The sequence below is a fragment of the Rhipicephalus microplus genome, chromosome X (assembly GCF_043290135.1).
Source record: "Rhipicephalus microplus isolate Deutch F79 chromosome X, USDA_Rmic, whole genome shotgun sequence".
Classification (NCBI taxonomy): Eukaryota; Metazoa; Arthropoda; class Arachnida; order Ixodida; family Ixodidae; genus Rhipicephalus; species Rhipicephalus microplus.
The window spans coordinates 191,424,598-191,445,280 of NC_134710.1; the positions used below are offsets into that span (position 1 = coordinate 191,424,598).

The window sequence follows — 20,683 nt, forward strand, 5'->3', positions numbered from 1 at the left end:
TGGTGGCCCAGCTTGTTGCGCGTTCCAGGGTCTACGTATGCTCGTATAAGGCTGGCAGCTCTTTGATAAAATAACAGAAAAAAGCGAAACCCCACTTTTGTGTACTGTGCATAAATGTCGCTTCATTACAACTTTTTTAAGCGTCTCAGTGGGGGAAAAAGTTGGACTGGCCCCGTGTTCAGGCGCTTAATCTGAAATTATTAGTTGTAGGACTTCCTCGAAACGTGTTCCGGTGTTAATTTGCATTTGTAGTCTGAACAGCTGTAGTAAATCGAGAGTGACTCCGGTCACCAAGAGCTCAGAAGCGTCGTACCAGAGTGTATCTCTATCTCGATGAAGGCGAAATGCTAGAGGCTCGTGCACTGAAAGAAAACCAGATGGTCGAAACTTCGGGAGCCAGCTACTATAGCGTGCTCCATAATTATATAGAGTAGTTTTGGCGTGCAAAACCCTAGATACTACTGTATTGCCGGTGTTATTCCACAAGGTCATCCCAAGAGGACTGTATTGTTCACTATGAAAGTCTACAGAGCGGTCACGTCTTTCACGCATGCACACACCGAGGCCCGCCTCTTTGACGCTCATTGAAGCGTGTTGGCTCGACCGCCAGCGTAATAAAGGAGCCCTAAACGCGCAAGGAGGTCACCAGCAAAGGTTCCCGTCAACCATGCGGCCAAAAGCGTCAGCCACGAATGACCCGAATGAGTGGCAAAGGGAGCCAGGGCTGCGGAAAAAAAGTGGGACGGAATCTGCTGCGATTGGCATCAATTGGCCACCGCTGCGACGCGCTGTCGCTCGGGACACTGATGCTCTGGCCTTTCGAGAAGCTGCAACATCTCAGTTTCCTAACCCAGGAAGTCAATCCGGTCGGCGACTGCATGCAAAGCTCAGTATATCTCAAATATACGCACCAGACTCGACAAAGATAGCAGCACGGCACTGCTAGCGTCAACGCCAAATGTAGCGCATTTATTTCGCTACATTCGGACGCGGGAATAATGGCATTGCAAAGAGAGTTCACACCGTCGCAGCCTAGCATCACATTTTGAGCACAAAAACATCGCATCACCATAAGCAATCAAAAACATCACAAACAACAAAGTGTTACACATAAGAGCCTAGCATACGGTATACAGTGAGTTAAGCACGGGTGCTATCACAATTAATACGCAATTTTTCATTTATCGAGCTTGCATCGTTATGGCGCGACTGACACTAATTTCCACACCAGCTCATACACATGTTCTTATTTACGCAGTCTCTAACTACTGAAATCCATGCGTCATAACAAATCACAAATAAGGAAACTTTGCCTTTGGTTGCATTTATTGAGGCAGTATTAGGATTTTGTCATATAAATCGAATCCACGGAATGCTCATGGATTCGGTTTATACGGACATTTGCCACGGTCGTACCAAGCTGCTTCCCTTAATCTTCTTGCATACGACATCGTAAAAAGATATAAAAAAGGGGGAGGAAAAAGAGAGAGAGAGAGAGAGAGAGAGAAAGAGAGAGAGAGAGAAAAGAAGCCATTTCGGGTGAACAGTATCCCTACCATGTGTCAGCGAGGCAGTTCATGCTGTAGCGCCTATTAGTTTCCTGCACTTGTGACTTGTTTCCTTTGTAATTTCATGTTTATTTCCTATTTTCATGTCGTGGCCCAACATTCGCAGTGGGGTGCACGTTAAAGAACCCCAGGTGGTCTAAATTTCCGGAGCCCTCCACTACGGCGTCTCTCATAATCATGTAGTGGTTTTGGGACGTTAAACCCCACATATCAATCAATCAATCAACATTCGCAGTGAGTTTCCGACATTTTATGAGGTCATCGTAATAATCGAACTCGATAAATTGTTCACTCATCCAGTTCTTCACAATGCTGTCACTGATCAGCGTTGACAATTCAGAAAACATTGCGAACCCTTATAAATAAACCCCACACTGCACTGAGGTCTAGGAAATGAAATGATGAGTTTCGGAAATGCGAGTACGAAGATGTAAACACAGGCACTGAGGCGAACACCAGATGTTTAACCTTCTCAGCGAGCGATTAGTTACGTGAGTATTGAGACTAACGTGATTGAACAAATAATAGGGCCACATTACGCACCCAGGATCCACATATGAGGTTCAGAATAAATAGAGCACAGGTCAAATATAAAGTTTATGCAGGCTTACGGATAGGTGAAGAGAAAATTTTGAAGGACACAGCATCCACACCACAAATAAAAAGAAAGGGACGACTTTTCTAGCACCCTCTTTGTAACGTGCTTGGCGGTACAAAAAACCAACAGGCTATATCTTCGACATAAACAAAGTCATTCAAAAGAAAGACGAATATATATAGCATGCGTGAGACATTTCATTAAAAAAAACAACGTAGCAGACAGCATGCCTTCTTGCGGGACATATCCGAACAAAAAAGCAAAAAAAAAAAAGCTGCACCGCGAATTTTTCGTCGTGTAGTATCATGAAGGCGCCAGAGCACCCCCGAATCCCGGGTACGTGCTCCTCGAAAAAATTGCTTTGACTGCCTGCCCAGCTCCCGTGAGCCCATCGCAATCGCTGGCCCAACTGCCTGGACCACAGCTCACAATTAACAAAGCTAAAATGTGTGCGTACTGTCTGCGCTGAGACGTGCCGAGTCTTACCCGACACGTGCTGGAAGTCCCCTATTTCTTTGCGAGCGTGCATAAACAGCATTCGGGAGATCACAGTGAGCCTCATCCTGTACATGCCGGCAGACTCAAGACAGTTCATCTAACTTGGCTTTCTAACAGCGCGGTTGCTGCGCCGAAGTCTAGTTCTTGTAAACGAACGTTTTTGCACAGACCTTTTCGAAGACAGGCGGCCCATCCTTTGAACTGCGACCAGGTCATTCTACGAGGCTCTCGCATAGCACTGCTGAAAGCGGCCCCCGTGGAGCACGCTCATGCCAGGCGACAACAGGACGCGGTCGTGTGGCGGCGCGCGGCTTCACCACGTGCGCGCTGGTGGAGTGTCGAGAGACAGGGATGGTGCACGGCTTCAGACAGGACAGCGTGCAAGTTTGGCTGGAGGCGACAAACGTACGCCGCGACGCCACCGAGATTCGAAAGGGCTGCTCTGCTTTCCCTCGCCTCCCGCGCGCATGCGATCCCCTCTGAATCCAAAGGCTGGCCAGGGGGTGGGGGCGAGGAGGAGGCTGTCTTCTTCCAGATGCGCCGCTTCATCGCGAGCACCGGAAGCGGCGAGGAGGGGGCGTTCGGAAGTGGTCCCATATCCGCTGCCGCCAGGAGCCCCAGACCAAGGGCCCTCCCCAACCTTCTCTTTTCGCGGCCCCCTATGGGCAACGCCTCTTCTCGGCTATGCTCCCCTCCTAAACTCCACGGCGGGTCTTTCGCGCGGCGGACGCCGCCCCTGGGCTTCGGCAGCGCATCCGAGCCCCCGCGCAAAAAAGCGGGACCGCGTCGCCCCCTCGCTGTTGACACCGGGACGGAAGGCCGCGGTCGTCGTCCGGCACCGAGAACGGGCACCAACAGACAAGTTCAAGAAAGATGAAAAAAAAAAAAGAAAACACACGCCCCTCCATGACGAAATAAAGTAAGACAACTGTGAAAGCAAAACGAATACCGAACCAGGGATGCCGCTGGAGGCGTTCTATCACCCTCTTTTTTGCATGCCATACTATTGTTTTTGTTTTACTCTTCTGTTCCTTCAATGAAAAAATATGAATGGAGTACTACGAAGTTAGGGAGCAGTTCAAAGAAGATCCGTGAGTTCTTTTACGAAAAAGAAACCAGCGTGTACGGGAGAGGAACACCGCCAGTAGTGCCTGCAGGTGGAAGCAGGGAGCAACAGTCCACGTGACAAGTTTTTATTTACCCACAGCGGTAGCTCAGTGCTGTGAGTACAGGTTTGTTTATTTCCAGCTTGCCACAGACGACCTTTGATTAAAACATGGAGGAAAGGGGGCGTGGGGGGCTTTGGGATGCACAAACTCACGGATTCACCTAAACAATCGCACGTAGTCAAGTTTAATGGGTAGTGACTCTCCATATTCGTATGTTTCCCTATGCTAGGACTTGGATAATCAGCCACCACACATTTCATAAATTTATGTAATTGTATTTATGTAAATCGTATTCATGTAATTTTCATAGTAAACTATATTATCTTCTTGTGCTTCAGACACTTTAAAATGGACAGTAAACACCCACCTCGAAAGTATTTATTATCGCGTTACGAGATGACCATATAAAAAACAATTGTGAACATTGTCGTCAATTTTAGTTGTTGTTTGTGAGGCCCACTGTTGTGGTGGTAGCCACGAATTTTCACAACCTGGGGTATTTAAACGTGCATCTATATCTTACATGGGCTTCTGTAGCATACGGTCACCGTCGGTATGTGACCGCCGCGGCCGGGATTGAACACACGTTTTCAGAACCAGCTGCCGCGAACTTTCTCAGAAATCACTCAGGATGACAGCGACAGACAGTGGAAGAGTGATGCCAAACGTCAATCAATTTGTGCCTGGGCTAACACCCACACCCTCAAAAACACAGTATTACTCAACACGACTTGATATTGTAGAGACTAGTAAGTGGTTCTAAGAGATAAAGGAAGAGAAAAGTGAGCCCCGTAACTGTCTGCTTCAGCGAGCGACACCTCAACAGTAGCTCACAAGGGATGGGGGTGAGGAGGGATTAAAAGGGTAGGAATAAAGTTGTAGAGAGAGAGAAAGAGGCGTGAGGTGGTAAGCCAGAGAGAGCGACGACATATCGAGGGGATAGGAGAGATAGGAAAGATGGAAACACGGTCACAGGAGTTCAAGGACGGGGCACCACTTGCGAGATCTCTTGTCGGCGTCAGGAGGTGGCGTAGAGCAAGTCCAGTCGGTCATAGCTACATTGTCGTCGGAGGTCGGCGTCAGAATATGACGTAGGGCGAGCCCATATCGGCCAGAGCTACGCTGACGTCGGAGATCGCGAGGGCGCAACCGGTCGGCACGGAATCCAGCGAGCGAGTCACCTTCTAGAGATCAAAAGCCCGCTCTCCAAAAGCCCGCTCTCAATAAGCACCAACAGGTGTTGCTTATAGAGAGGCTACCTGACAAGCAATGCAATCAATGGAAAAAAAGATGAATAAACTGGTAATTTTAGAGAGGAAGCGTGCTTAAACCACATGCGCTGCAACACGCAGAGTGAATGCCGCCTTCTTCTGGGAAAAGTGCCCCAAGGTGCGTAAGGTGGCTGCTCCTAAGAGCTGGCGCAGATGTGTAACGTGCCAGGGCTGGGAAGCATTAAAATACAATTGAGTACTACAATACTATCTTGAGATACTACTGCGTATCTGTATTTCTGCACCGAGATACATTCATAAAGCGTATTTGTGTTTAGGTAGAGAAATACTTTCACGATATATCCATCAACGTTACTAGAAAAAACTGAGTTTGGAAACTTCGCCGTAGAGGCGGCCGTGTGGCGGTCGCGAGAACTAGTGGCGCTGCAGTCCGATTTTGCTCCTGCGGCCGGCGCATGCTGGGACCGGCGGCAGCGACGTGCAGGCGATTACCGCGAATGGTGCGCTGTATTCACACGTCGCCTCTCGAACTGTTTTCGGTCCTGCGTAGATTCTTGCACGAACACGCGTTTGCGATGTATAAAACGTAGCGAGGAGGGGAAGACTTATCTACAGTGAGGCACGTCGACATGCATCGCACTGGGCTCCAACAGCTGCGACCTCAATGACGACTCCACTTCACGGAGTTTAATTATTTAATTAATTAATTAATTTTTATAGAATAATAATTTATTTTTATAGGCCAGCATAAAAGCTGACATAAGCAGTTTTAGAAGTTCACATATATATAGCCCCCCGGTCCCTTTTACCCTGCCGTGACGGGCTAGCAGACGGACGATCATAAAGGAATTTCCCGTTTCACTTTGAAGGTTACCCGAGAGTTCATACTGTCGTGCAAATAAAAGTTATCATTCTTTTCCATTAATATTAATTATACATGCGGCTGTAATTGGCGGATAAGGTGGAGGTCACGCCATTGAGTACTCTGTATATTGTGTGAGAACAATTATACAATATTTACAAACACAATAATGACTAAACTTGGAGGACACTTGAGCTTCGCCTTCAAGAATAGAACGCGATAGCGTAAACTGGCCCTGGGCAAATCCCCTTCTCGTTACTAGCCTAGCTTCGGTCTCGGTACATGCCTCAACCATGCTGTGAAGGAACGAACGACTGTGCGTGCATTGCAATACTAGCCGTTTCAAACTACCATAGAAAGTCTACTGTAAGTACAATTGTTAAGTGCCAACTACGCCATAATTGTTCGTTTTGCGAATCAGCCAAGGGCCCACTGCGCGTGCGTAGTACGACAAGACGCGAACATATGTTTGAGCGCTCTTTAGGTGGGCTTTCCAAAACACCCACTCGTTGCGCATTTCACATGTTCTGACGCCTGGCGCGATTCTACGCTTGTACCTCGTAGTATTGCGTGTTTTAAAGAGATTCCTTTTACTACTTGAAAGAAAGAAGTGTAAACATAAGGCTTAGTTGTTTTGATTACACAAAATATCAATGAAAACTTACACGACGTTCATATTGATCTTTTTTTAGTCAGTTTCGACCATTGGTGTGCCTTTATGGTAGAGCACCTCATTGCCACGCAGACAGCCTCGGTTTGATTCTCACTCGTACTGAATTTTTTATTTATTTTATCGGCACATTTCTTAATTTTTTGTTTACGGACAAAATAATGTTTTTTTTTTCACTCGTAACAGGAGACGCCGACACCGACGCTGACACGGGAATTTCTGCGAAACGAGCTCTTTGACGCTATCGCGTTCAAATAATATACAGTGCACATAAATATAAGTATAGGTGAGAGACAGTCGTTTATTTAACAACTCAATTTGAGAGCATAATCAAGGATCACACTAAAAGTTATTCGTAACCTTCAACAAAAATAACCCAGGAGAAGGAGAGTGACCAGACGAGGAAAACAAGTAGAGACCATGTTACCATATGTCGGTAATACGTAGGTAATAGGTAGGTACTAGATCTGTGGGTAGGGTCATAATTCAGCATGATGAAGTGAATAGTTTACATGCCATAATTGTTTCGTGATTCGGGTACAAACCAGCTGATGTTCTAAAGCTTAACAATTGATGTTCACTGTAACAGACCTCCAAAGAGATGCGACGCAATTCAAAAGGTGGGAGCAAGCTTGGCACCCCGCCGTGGTGGCCTAGTGGCTAAAACACTCGGCTGCTGACTCGCAGGTCGCGGGTACAATCCCGGCTGCGGCGGCTGCATTTCCGATGGAGGCGGGAATGTTGTAGGCCCGTGTGCTCAGATTTGGGTGCACGTTAAAGAAGCCCAGGTGGTCGAAATTTCCGGAGCCCTCCACTACGGCATCTCTCATAATCATAAGGTGGTTTTGGGACGTTAAACCCACATATAAATCGGGAGCAAGCTTGGCATCGCAAAGATAGAACACTCAATGCCAACATAAAGTCGATGACTTCCAATTTGAAAATGACGCTATGGTAACGCACTACCGTCATGTTTTGACGGACAAGAAGTTTTTAGCTCACATGGAAAGTGGGACCCCCCCCCCCCCCCCCCCACACACACCATACGCAAGGCGCCCCTTCAACGCTCTGTGCCCCAGCTTGGAGGAGCCGCCAGAAATTGAACAGCAAGACAAAAGGCACGCGGTGAACAACGCTGTCGATACTTAGAGTTGCATCACATTGCCATTCGATCAATTGCCAACTGTCGCGCTGCCTTCAAAGCAGTGGATTTTTTGCTTTAACATATTTGTCTTTTATGAACCAACACAATCATATATAAGTGGTGATATTTTACCAGTGATCCGGTTTTGCTAGATTTCCTTCACATTACAGCAACAGATGCTTTTCTCTATCGCAGTGTTGCCCTTTCTGAACCTTAGAGCAGGTAAAGGGGTTTTGCAGATGTCAGTGTCCCTTCTTCTCGGTGTAGAGTGGTGCACCAGGAAGTAACACAGAGTGAGTGTACTAGATCTGTGGGTACGTTTGGAGAAAAGTCGAATTAGTTACAACGTGGAAAGAGTGCTTAGCATCCCTCAGAAGTACTCCTGGGACAGCGGCGCCCAAACCACACGAAAGTGCCCTAACTCAGATTAGGTGTTTTCAAGAAGACTGCTTACATCATCTCTTACGAGGCCTTTTCCTACATTAAAAGGAATTGAAAAGTCTGCCTAGAGGCATTTGACAAAAACCCTACAGTTAATTACCTCTTTTGGATTGTTCTTGAAATGTTGGAGTGACTGCGAGTGTATCTTTTGAGTTATACCGCTCATAATCAAAACGTGATCAATAGAGTAGCGATGTTTTACATTGTCATGAGAATGTAATTTCTTTTTTTCAAGAAAACCAATCAGGAGCTTTCTGTAAAGCTGCAAAATGCCAGAAAGAAGATGAAGTTGCTGTAAACTTCTGCACTAGAATTGCTTTCGATTGATAGCCATCGCGAAGACTTGCCTCGTGAACATTGTAAAGCACAGGTACTGTTTTTTCGAGAATGTCTTTTTTTTCTTGTAACTAGTAGAAACGCCGAAAACTATTTTTCTAGAGCACTTTTGTATTCCAATAAACAAAGTTGTCTGAGGCTTTTACGGATGTTTTAGATCACTTTTCATCTAGGCAAGACGACTGTGGTTACAATGACGGCGGTCGTAATAAAAATTACTCTAAAAGTGCTCATTCACTTGAGAACTTCCATATTTGGAGGTTGAACGCAATACAGACAGCTCAAGTATAGACAGAACATCAATTATTATCCAAATTGTAATGAACAACGCCTCCGGGCCGACCTATACAGGCGACCTTGTGCGTATCCACATAATAAGTCCACAAATGCGACGCGAGAATGTCGACTGGAAGCATAATGAATGTTTAAAATTAATAATAATACAACAGCAATATCGCCGCGAGCAACAGCGCGGTGGACTCGTGCGGAACATCGCCTTAGCAGACGATAAGTCTGACTGCAGCGCCACTAGTTGTCGCGACCACCGTTTGGCCCCCACTCCTCCGCTGGCGGAGATATGGAGCTTTGAAGCGGAACTTATTCTAGTAACGTTGGCATCGATTGCATGAAGATACTGCGCAGGACATGGGTACCTCGTCATTCTTTTAGTCGGGAGTGAGCTGGTGTGTTTTTAAAATGGAAAAAGAGGACTTTTTTTCCGCTAAGCCAAACAAAGGCACGCCTTCTATCGGCGACACGGGGGAGGGGGGGGGGAGTAAGGAGCCGAATCGAATAGTTCCCTGCGCGCACAGAATGGCCCAGGTGCGAGCGGGGAAGGGTTTCGGTACCAAAATGACCCAAGAATAGATACCACCGTGATGCATGCCTTTCCGTTCACGATGTCTGTACGTATTCGTTATAACACGAACTATAGTGTTCGTCCGTAGTGAATTTTTTAACACCAAAGTGTTTTATGCCGGGGTCCACAAAGACTTAACTCACGTATTTCCGTCACAGATATGAGGTTGTTAAAATTAACACTAGCAGCGTGCAAAGAAATGAACCAGAGAAAAAGATTCCCAATTTTGGAGACCCGGGAATCAAACCCACGGCCTAGCAATCAGCGTCAGCAGGTAGCGCGCGCTCAGCCGACTCAGCTATCAACGCGCACCCGAGACGCGCCGCGGACGTGCCTTATATGTCCGACACATCTACGCAGCGTACCCGCTCTCTTCGTTTGTCGAGGCGGTGCCGTTGCCTAAGAGCGGAGAAAAAAAGTACTGCATTATGACACCAACTAACACCGGTTGAGAACGCTGCGGTAGTCTCAGCCCTTTGGCTCTCCGACGCCAATATTCGAACTGACGCTGCGGCATCAGAGCCTACCAACACCGTCTAGGGGGCACTGGCCCTACTTGAAACAAATAAAGGCCCGTATTCACAAACGCTCCTCGACTTGACACTCGACCTTAGGGGATCCTTGAGACTTTTAGCGATGCAGAAATCACAATGCGATACAATCCTCAAGGATACATTGAGGTCGAGTTTCGAGACGAGGAGCGTTTGTGAATACGGGCTAAAGTGTAGCGTTGCTTCCTCAATTTGCTCCGACAAGGTTTCTGGGACTGGTATCGCAGACCACAAACGCAGTGTAATCGCGACGTGCTCTGCGCGTTGATCTGACTCAGTGACGACGCAGTTATGCGTACTTAGTCTTTCGCGTTGGGCTTGTGTGTGCAGTATGTAGTGCAGCTTCGATGTGCAACAATGCTTGATCTCGACCATCTACTGATACAAGTGCGATGGTACCGACTACGAGAACTGTTGCATTAAACGCTACTGAAATGCAGCGGCGTCGATGGGTGACTGTCGCGCAAGTGAGTCCAGTGCAGTGATGGACATACCATAGGAACGGGAGTCCTTCGCGCATTCACGGCCCAATTAAGTTGAGAACTCAGACTCTCACGTTTGTGAAGTTGAGCGCATCACGACTCAACTGGCTGCCATACAGACACTGATACTGAACCGAAATGGTCGTATCTTCAGCGAAGCGACCTATCCACAGGACGCTACTCGCCAACACGACGCTACATGCCAAACACATAGCCACAGGGCAGTAGCAGACCCGCAAGTCACGTTCCTTCTCTATAGCAGACCGTGAGTTCAAAAACTATTGAATGAAAATCCGTTCGGTTTCGCTTGCACGGTTTACGAACGCTCTGGTTCAAGTGAGATTTGCGAGATCCTCAGGTGCGGGCGGTCTTTTCGGAAAGTGTATAGCGGTCGCGACTCGTTGATTGTCGTTCTGAAGAAGATGTGTCACCTGGTATCATCATGAATGCATCAACATCTAAGGGTGCTGTAGCCACTAAACGCGAATAGACATATATCGATGTGTAATAAGCATTGAACTGCTTCTGTGAAGACACGTTACACTTTCATGTGTTATACAGATTCCTATATCAAAGGGATCAACCACCTCTTTTCATTCGTCTCTCCTGTGTATTTCGGGACTTAAAACGCCAGCAATGATTATTGCTGCCGACCGATGCTGTACGGAAGGCAACCAACTTGGAAAGCGGTTTTTGCGTAAGTGAAAGTCATGCAAGAATCTTCGCGCCGAAGCAGGTCTTGTGTGCAAAATAAATGTATGATTTTTCTTCATTCACTTGTGGTTATTAGCTTTGGCGCGATATGCTTGATTTGCAAGTTTAAATACGCTACAACTATATTCATGATATTGTTGCTGTACGTAATAAATGTGACAGCGGAGCTTCAGCATCCCCGACAGAAAAAGTTACCCAAGTATCTGCATTCTTACATTTGTATACATTTATCAGTATTCTCGGATACTGCCTTCATATTTTTTGCAAAGATATCTCCGAAATATCCCGTGGTGGGAATAACAATTTTATTTCAGTACCCGTATTGTAGGCTTTCAGCACAGGTATTTGGACATCTGTGGTCAGAGATACTTTCCTGGGCATCTCTTTCCAACCCTGAACGTGTAGGATACGCCACTTTAGATGTACACGTCACCAAGCGTTGAATGGAAAAATGAAGAACATATTTTTTTATTTATTTCGGTTACCTGAAAGGCCCCGGTTTAGGGTTTTTACATGAGGAGTGGTCAAATAAAAAAAATTAACAAGTGTTTGACAACTACTTCTTTGAAAAGTACCGAGCTGCATGGAGTGGTGCACGGTACCAGCATGGAGAAAGTTCCAGTTTTTGGGCGTCAGCACGAAATATTTATAGCCAATTTACCATTGGTTGCGGTGATCAGGATGCCTCTTGGGCGCAACCATTGAAAATGAGCCCTGACAAGTGATGTAAAAGCGCCTATAATACCCCTTTAGAAGCGTAGTCATGGTATGTCAGGAAAACATCACAGAAAAATAAACACACTGCTCACCACGGTGGTGTAGTGGTTATGGTGTTCAACTGTCGACCCTTAGGTTGAGGATCGAATCGCGGCCGTGGCACACGCATTTCAATGGAAGCGAAATGCTAGAGGCATGTATTTAGAAACTCGTTAAAGGACACCAGATGGTCAAAATGTTCGAAGCCCTTCACTACAAAAGTCCCTCATAATCATATCGTTGTTTTGGGACGTTAAATTTTGAAATACCCAAGGTCTACAATTAGCTTACCGATGAATACCCAGGACACACGAATGTAGATGCAACACCTTCGAGGACATACAGTATGCGTCGGTGAGGGTTATCTCTGGTGACGCAAAAATATGCCCGGGAGGTTGCCACCGAATTGATTCTACGATGTAGCCTAGCTAAAAAGCACCAGTATTTATCATTTAGCTAATGCGTCACAACTATAAAAGTGCCCCACCATGCTTCATTTTGTCACGCAATATTATTTTTTCGAATTTTGGATAAAAGTTTTCGCGTTGGGTGCTACCGTGTATCTATCCTTGGCCCAAGGAAGCAAACTCCTCAACTTCTCATTGAAAGTTATATTGGTAGTAGTTACCAAATGTGTTTAATTTATTCTTAAGAGTAGTAGTTTATCCAGCATTATGCTTTCACGGAGTGGGGTTAAGTTATGGGGATGGAGGGCTGCTTTTTGAGGAAGGTATGTGAGGTGTTGTATAAACCACTGCTTAAAGGGGCACTATTGGAAAACGTCAAGTTGACGTTGATTGTTGAAATGGCGGTACGGAAACCTCGTAGTGCTACTTCTGTGCCTAGAAAGTGGTTATTTAAAAATAAAATCACGTTTGACCAGCCTGCATCCCGTTAGCGCCCTTCAAACCACCCGCCTGCACATGGATTTTCTCACGTCACTATTTCCGTGTCCAACGTTGCCTGCCCTAACTGCGCGGACACAGACACTAGTCGCAGCTAAGCGAAAGTAGCGCAAACCACAGCAGCAACAACAACCTCTGAGCAATTTTTTGCCTACTTGGTTCAACTGGGCCCCACTAGATGCGACCACCCGTCCAGGCTAACCATGTAGGTGAAAAGGGAACTTTTGAACCACTCGCGCCGTTAATCATAGTAAGAGCACGCGGTTATTTTTTGTATAAATCAAACAGAAACGAATAAGCAGCACTTTGTTACTTTTATTATTGCACGGGAGGTTCCTTTTTTTGCAGTTAGTTTGATTACTAGCGAATAATCATAGTCGGACGCTTTCACGTCATTAGGATCATTTGAAAAAAAGTTAAAAAATCCTGGCGCACGTCATTGTTTCATTTAGCGTAATTTCTCGGTAAGTAGGGAGTTTCTGTTCATAATATTGCGGTTTTAGACGTTGTTAGTATTGAACTTACACTCTGAAATAAATTATTATTTGTCTGTAGTGTCCCACCCCACCGTGGTGGTCTGGTGGCTAAGGTACTAGGCTGCTGACCCGCAGGCCGCGGGGTCGAATACTGGCCGCGGTGGCCCCATTTTCCATGGAGAGGAAAATACTTGAGACACATGTGCTTAGATTTAGGTGCATGTTCAAGAACCTCAGGTAATCGGAGTTTCTGGAGTCCTCGACTACGGCGTCTCTCACAATCACATGGTGGTTTTGGGATGTTAAACACCAACAATTAATGTTATTCTCTGACAGACTAGCGGTGAAATACTTGAACATAGAACTTTTACCCCAATAGATCCTGCATTTGTAATTGTGAATACTACGTGGCACAAGAGAAAACAAGCAGGCCGAATAAAGTGAATGATGGCAAGGTATCATCAAGTAACAGACCGTATTATCAAGATAAGGGAAGACCATGTCAGAATTTCGAACTGCACATAGTGTAGTCACAGTGTCGCGATCAACGTCCAAGTATTGGACGTTGATCACGACACAAGTGACTTGTTGAGATGCTGCATAAACGCAAAAATGACAGAAAATAAAATATGCCGCAGATTCTAAGTTGGATGACCGAGCTTGTTATGGCAAAGGAAAAAAAAAACATGTTCCCGAGCACTGTTGCAATCACGAGCCCCGTCGCGTTTGCCGCATTCAGGCCACGGCAGACATCGCAGATCAGGTGCATTTACCATAAATGTGCTACCATTCTTAATCGTATGGATTGGTTTACACCCGCTATCCGATACTAAACAGAGATGCGACAAAGCCGTACGTGCCACCAAATCCCACACACCATGACGCCGCGTGCACGAACTACAAGCAAATGAGTGTTGATCGGCACGATGGAGAGACAGCGGCCATTGCGAAAGCTGAGGGCGCCTGCCGCCTGTTACATGCTCGAGGAGGGGGGACCAGCGTACCGTGGGTCGGCACATGGTGAGCTCCGCCGTCCGCCGAATCTGCCGAGTGTGTCAGTGGCGTGGGTGCCATGCTGCAGGCCGACTCACTCGCTGACCGAACCTCCCATTTCACGTACAGGCGACGCGGGACGGTAAACTGTGCCCACTCGGACGTCTGGAGACTCGTCGGTACCCCTGCTGGCGGACCTCGGCTCAATGAGCGGGGGTGGTGGCGCTAGCGCAAAACGGACGGCTGCGCGCTCCGGTCCCTCGAACGTATTTTTAGCTGCAGAGCCGCGCGAAGAAGAGAGAGGGAATAGAAAGCGAAAGAAAAAGAATGCGCGGGAGACGTAAACAAATGTGGCACGTGACGCGGCAACACCGCGGTGGGATTTCGGCAAGGAACGGCAAGCAAGTAACTTGTAAGCCGTACCTCTGGCCGTACCTACGAACAGTTGGACTCCACGGCTTACGAGGGCGAGTTCGTCGGTAGCGTAAGCGGGATGTGCCAGCGACGTGCTTGGCGACAGTTTGACTGTCAAGTTCAAGGCAGCTGTATTGTCGCTGTCGCCGAGGCATATTGCAAAGTTCAGCAGTGCAGTGTTTTCGTCTCTCCTTTAGAATGTGAAATACGCATCGCCAGAGAGACATCCCTGGTCGTGTGCGGCCGGGTAACAGTGAGTCAGCGATAGCTGTTTACTTTCAGTGTGATCTTCGCAAGCATCAGCTTTTTTTTTTTGTGTCATCCAGGCTTTCACACATCATTCTCTCTCTATTTTGCTTTATAGTTATCTTACGTCTTGTGATACAAAAAATCGATGCAGTCTTATCTGACGATCGAAACAGAACTGTGTGCTTGACTTGAAAAAAATATGCTCAGGAAATTCTTACGCACATATATTATTCATCCATAATATTGTTGCTTTTACCATCCCCAAAGCATCATAGAAGGTGACAAGGTACATCATGCTGAAAAGCTCTGGATTATTTTTTTTAAATTAGGAATTCTCTGTGAATTCAAAGCATAGCACACGAGCGTCTCGGTCTTCTTCCGCTGGTTTGAAACCCACAGATACGAGCCTACGACATCTTGTTGCTCAAACACCTCTGCATATGCCCTACACGACGATTTATAACCGAGAAGGGAGCGAGAAAGAAAACAAAGCAGGCTTTAATTTGTAATATGTGACAAGTAACATGAAATATTGTATCCCTCAACTAAGATATTAGGATTTAGTGGCTAAAACACGGAAACTGCAAAAATAATAAGCGTTATTAGGCAGTGTTCACAGTAGCCTTTCTTATATGAACCATCACGGCTTGAATAAAGAAAAGCTTCAAAGCAGTGGAAAGTCTATCTTACTTCATAGTTGATAGACAGAAAGAAAAAAAAACAGCTTTTCAGCTTTATTTGTACATATTTTGATAAGCTGCAGGCATAATTATTTTTATGTGTGACATTTTCTTTCTTCTATGAAGCGAGTATATACAAATTGAGGCAGATTAATACTGAACCATGGCTGGCTTAAAATAGCTACGTTTTGATATAAAGGCTGAGAAGACTATATTAAAATGTCTACAGCATTCGGTTACCTTTACAAAAGATTACAAAGCAACAAACATCTTTGCTACCCATGTAAGCTCTTTAGCCGGTTATTCCAAAGCACCATTGCAAAGGACAGCTACAATGACCGTAAAACTGACTTAATATCTACATGCAAGTTCAAGGTCACATCAACGATTGAACGGTTCAGAACGTTTATTAAACTTTAATGACAATAATAGTATCGTGAAGAAGTAAATTTAAGGGCTCTTTTCTTTTTCTCAGGCACAAGATTAAAGAGAAGCAACTGACAGACAAATGAAAAAATAGAAGGAAAAGAACGGCAGGAAGGTTAACCAGTCTATAGGCAGCCGGTTTCCTACCCCGCGAATGGGAGGGGGATGGGTAAGATGAAAGATAGAGAGGAGAGAGGAAAGAGAATTAAACACAGCACACTAAGCAGCACATGCACGCACAAGCAAGAGACAGTGTGCCAATTAAAGCACATGGGATGTCGTTAGTAGTAATTGTAATGTAAACGTTAAGCAAAAATAGCGGACGAAACATAACTTGGCCGCTGGCAGGGATTGAACCTGCGACCTTCGAACTAAGCTAGCACCTGAGCTACAGCGGCAGTAGTCCCCCGTCTACTTTAGAGGGTATATATGTGCATTAAACGTCCGAGCGTCTGTCAACATCAATAGTAACAATGACGGCGAGTGTGGAACATTCTTTCAAACCTGGGAGTGTTAGTCAGCGCCCCTAGTAGCCATGGCGGCGAGTGTGGAACGCTCTTTTTAAACGCGGCAGTGTTAGCGCCACTAGTAGCCATCATGGTGAGTGCGGGACAACCTGGGAGAGTTAGTAATCACCACTAGCAGCCATGACGGCGATATGGACGTCTCTTAAACCTGGAAGTCTCAGTCAGCGCCCCTCGTAGCCATAACAGCGAGCGTGGGACACTCTTTAGAACCTTGGAGTCAGCGCCAGGAGTAGCCATGACGGCAAGTATTTAACACTCGCCGTCATGGCGAGTGTGGCTTACTGACTGATACTCCAAGGGGTAAACGCACATATGTACCCCAAAAAGTGGACAGTGGTATTAACACCGCTGTAGCTCAGTTGGTAGAGCATTGAACGCGTTATTCGAAGGCCGCAGATTAGGTCCCTGCCAGCGGCAAGCTATTATTTCATCCACTTTTCTTTCTTCCCATTTACATTTCAATTACTACTAATGGTATAACCCCTATTTCTTTTGACATGACTGTCTGTTAGTCCTCATTAACAATATTTTCGGGGGTTTCATGGGCCAAAACCAAGATGCATTTGTGAGGCACCCCGTTGTGGGGGGGGCCCGCGAATTCCGACAACCTAGGGTACTTTAACGTGCATCCATATCTTATACGGCCTTCTGTAGCACATGGTCACCATCGGTATGTGACTGCCGCGGCTGGAACGAACTCGCATCTTTAGAACCAGCTGCCACGCATTTTAACCATACCACCGAGCTGGCATCGAAACTCGGTTCCATTGCCAATCGACTAATGGTGAGTTGGCGCTTGTTGACCGAAGCATTAAACTCGGAAACGAACATTGAACCAGAATACGATTCCACTCCCCCCCCCCCCCCCAAAAAAAAAAGAGAAAGAACGCAAGTTGAAGCGAGGGCATCAGCTTTTTTCCGTCAAAGTCATTGATACACCCCCATAGATCTCCGAAGGCGTGCGTGAAACCCCCTCTCGAGTCGCGCGTGGCATAAAAGTAATAACGGTAAACACAGCCCTCTCCCGTAAAAAAAAAAAAAAAAAAAAAAAAACACGCACATACACACACACACACACAAGAGCGCAAACAGGCACTCCCGACTACGTTGTAGCCTATCAGACACACGCCCCGACACCGAAGGAAACGCATCGTTCTGTTTTTTCTGCGCACGCGACCACCAGGCAAAGGAAATGAGGGAGAGTGATGGCCAGGGGTGTCGCGGGGCGCGATCGACTCGGCCGATCTCCTCTGCCTGCAGATGAGCGTCGCGGCGGAAACCCGGGGCGTTTCCCCCGCCTGGTGTTGTTGGCCCAGCAGCGGCGATGCACTTATCAGACGCCCACGTCACAGCGACGCTGTAAATACGTCGGCCGGGTCAAAACACTGACTGAATTGGATGTTTTTATTGTTATTTATACTCGTCTTGCCCGTCACAAGCGCACAGACGATCATGATCATGCAGAAAAAAGTGCGGGATCAACAATCAAGCAGTGGGGTCAAATACATTTCGGGCAGTAGAGCCGCTTTTTTGCCCTTACGTCTCGTGACCCCCATCCTGCATCGTTGTTCCGTTAGCTCACACTGTTACGCAAGTGCGCAGCTGCGCTGATGCTTTCCAGGTTAGAGCGACTCGCAGTGCGTCCAAGCAAGCGTTGGAGCCACACACTCGACTAGGTCCAGTGTGCTCGAGCTCCTCCGAATTCAGAACCCAGAGCAAAACAGGGCGAAACTGTTGGATTAGTTTAGTGGATATAGTGGATATGCATTTGATTTGCTGAGCTCGAGTGACGGGTTCAATTCCGGCAGCGGCGGCCATGTTTCGGTGGAATGCGAAATGCGGAATAATAATTATATAATAGGTATGAATTAAAATATTAAAATGGCAACCTAGTTTACGCAGAGGCTAAGTGTGCGTTAAAGAACACCACGTGGCCAAAACGAGTCCGAAGTGCTCCAGAACGCCATGCCTCTTAATTTTTCATGATTTCAGCACGTGAAACCACAAAACTCATCTTTCATTCGTAAAACTGCGTGTACAAAACGTGGGAAACCCTGTCTACGTTCAATGTCTTATTGGTCGGCTGACGACACTGTGGGAAGTCAGACAAGGAAGACGAAAAACGTCGCCAAAAAAATGAGGACAAAAGCATGAAGAAAGATGTTCCATTCTTTTTTCTCCTAAAGGAACCACGTCTACTTCATACGAAACTGATTTTTTTTGCTACTAACAATGTGGTTGGGCCACTCCAACAATTTTTTGCCAGTATGTTCCTCTACTCTAGAAACCCTAAATGTGTATTGTGGCTAAAACCTACATTGCCCAATACTGTCGGTATTCAGGGGTAAAGTTAAAATTTGGCTCTTGGAACTTCTCATTTGGGCTTGAATTAGCTCGTAAAAAAGTCCTAATCACAGTGAATGAACGATATAACAATATTCTGAGACAAAATTAACAGCACCCCTGGGCTTCCGTCAGTTCCACTGTTTGTTGATTGGGCTTAATAACAATGAGTAGGCTTATAATGCACCAGGTCTTTCCACGTAACAGGCACGTCATTTTGAACGAAACTGTCGGAAGCGTTTTCTTGCTCTCAGACTTTAGAGAAGGTCTTCAAAAATGCTCCAGTCCTTATTCTTTGCTCTGTTTATGCCGTGCCGCTTCGGTTCTCTTCTTGTTGAATTAATAGGTCGGTACCCTTTATATTCATTTCGGTTGTCTTCTATTTTAAATATATCATCTTGAAGCGAAAGAAGGGCAGCTTAATGTAGTGTAAAACTAAAAAGAAAAACACTGGCATGCAGAGAAAAGTAGCAATGTCGCCCTCTTACTTTTTATATTGGAGTTTTGCCCTACAACGTCATGTTCACGAAGTACCAACTCCCACAAGAAAAGCTCACTGTGGAACTAAAGCACGACAGAAAAGCAACTAGGACACAAACGAAACAGACTGGATGAGGCCATTTTGGTTGTTTGGGTTATGATTGCTGACGCAGCGCTGGTGTAGCGGATCTGGCCCAGTTTGATTCAAAGATGTGTTGGATCTGGTTGACTTTTGACTAATAACTGCTCTTTTTGAGTCCATATTACAACAGCCAATTGGCTCATTTTTATTACAATTGTTTCAAAAGTGAAAGGTATACATAGGCGCTCTTCATTCTTCCAAGGAGTTTTGACAGTGTCGTTTGCTGAATTTATCTTTTAGAAAAAAAAGAGAAAAACGAGAGATGTTATAAGCATATGAGGACATATCTTTATGCTTTTATTGTGCTTTGTTTCCACCGTCTTACACGTTATAAATAAATACTAATATTTTGTTGCACCATTGTCATGAAAAAGAAAAGCCTATTTGCCCCATAATCTTTAACACCACCACTTACCATGAAACAAGACAGTGGCCGGTCGGTTGTTGTATTCGCCAACAATATCAAGAAGTTTTATTCTCTGATACACATTTCCTTCCTTCAACGCAGGTACGTAAAAGTCATCCGGAGAGGAGAATCAAGGCTATCTCAGCCAGCGTGATCTGTTGCTGCCACAAGTGTCTCATTAAAAATCCATTAAAAGACAATAGCGCAGAAACTTGTTTCACAGGAAACAACGTATTGATTCCTCTAATCCTCTACCCCCTGATAAACTGAACAAGGAAGCCTCGCCAAGAAAGTCTAGGTGCAGAATACTTTGTGTAACAAATGGCCGTATATAGTCAGACGGCTACGAACGCGACCAACCTGTTTTATGAAGGTCTGTAAAAGCGTGGATTACGTTAAATTTCCGACCTAAGGCGAAACACATGTGACAGTGACATTACACCAAAATTTTTGCAGACTCACATTTAGCTTCTTAGTGAAAAAAAAAAGCGATTCACTATTGATAGCCACGTAATCAATAAGGCGCACTTTGTGTCACTTTATGAAAGCTTCATCACAAGAAACCGAGACTGGCTTTCTAGAGACTGTGTTGCAACCGCTCATGTGGGCTTGGAGTAGCCAATGCAAGACATGATTGACAACAACAAGAACAAGAAAAGAAATAGTATGTTTTTTTTTGAGAGACTACGGCGAGCTTTGTAGGCAATACACCTACATTAGGGGCTCTAATTAGGACACGGAGCGATGAAGGCAATTGGAAGA

The 20,683-nt window shown here is 45.9% G+C and overlaps 1 protein-coding gene across 7 annotated transcripts in view; it reads right to left on the bottom strand.

The window, feature by feature from the left end:
- The window catches only part of stumps (DBB domain-containing protein stumps), a 99,866-nt gene that overhangs the window by 45,558 nt on the left and 33,625 nt on the right, over positions 1 to 20,683 (bottom strand). The window contains exon 1 of one of the 7 annotated variants that reach the window (XM_037428807.2): positions 14,266 to 14,650. The exons of 5 other annotated variants lie outside the window; for them this stretch is intronic. In XM_037428807.2, coding sequence (XP_037284704.2) covers positions 14,266 to 14,335 — 70 coding nt within the window. In that variant the 5' untranslated portion in view covers positions 14,336 to 14,650. Of the gene's footprint in view, positions 1 to 2,834; positions 3,296 to 14,265; positions 14,651 to 20,683 lie in introns of those variants that run through there. One more of the 7 variants, XM_075878404.1, reaches the window with a different exon arrangement.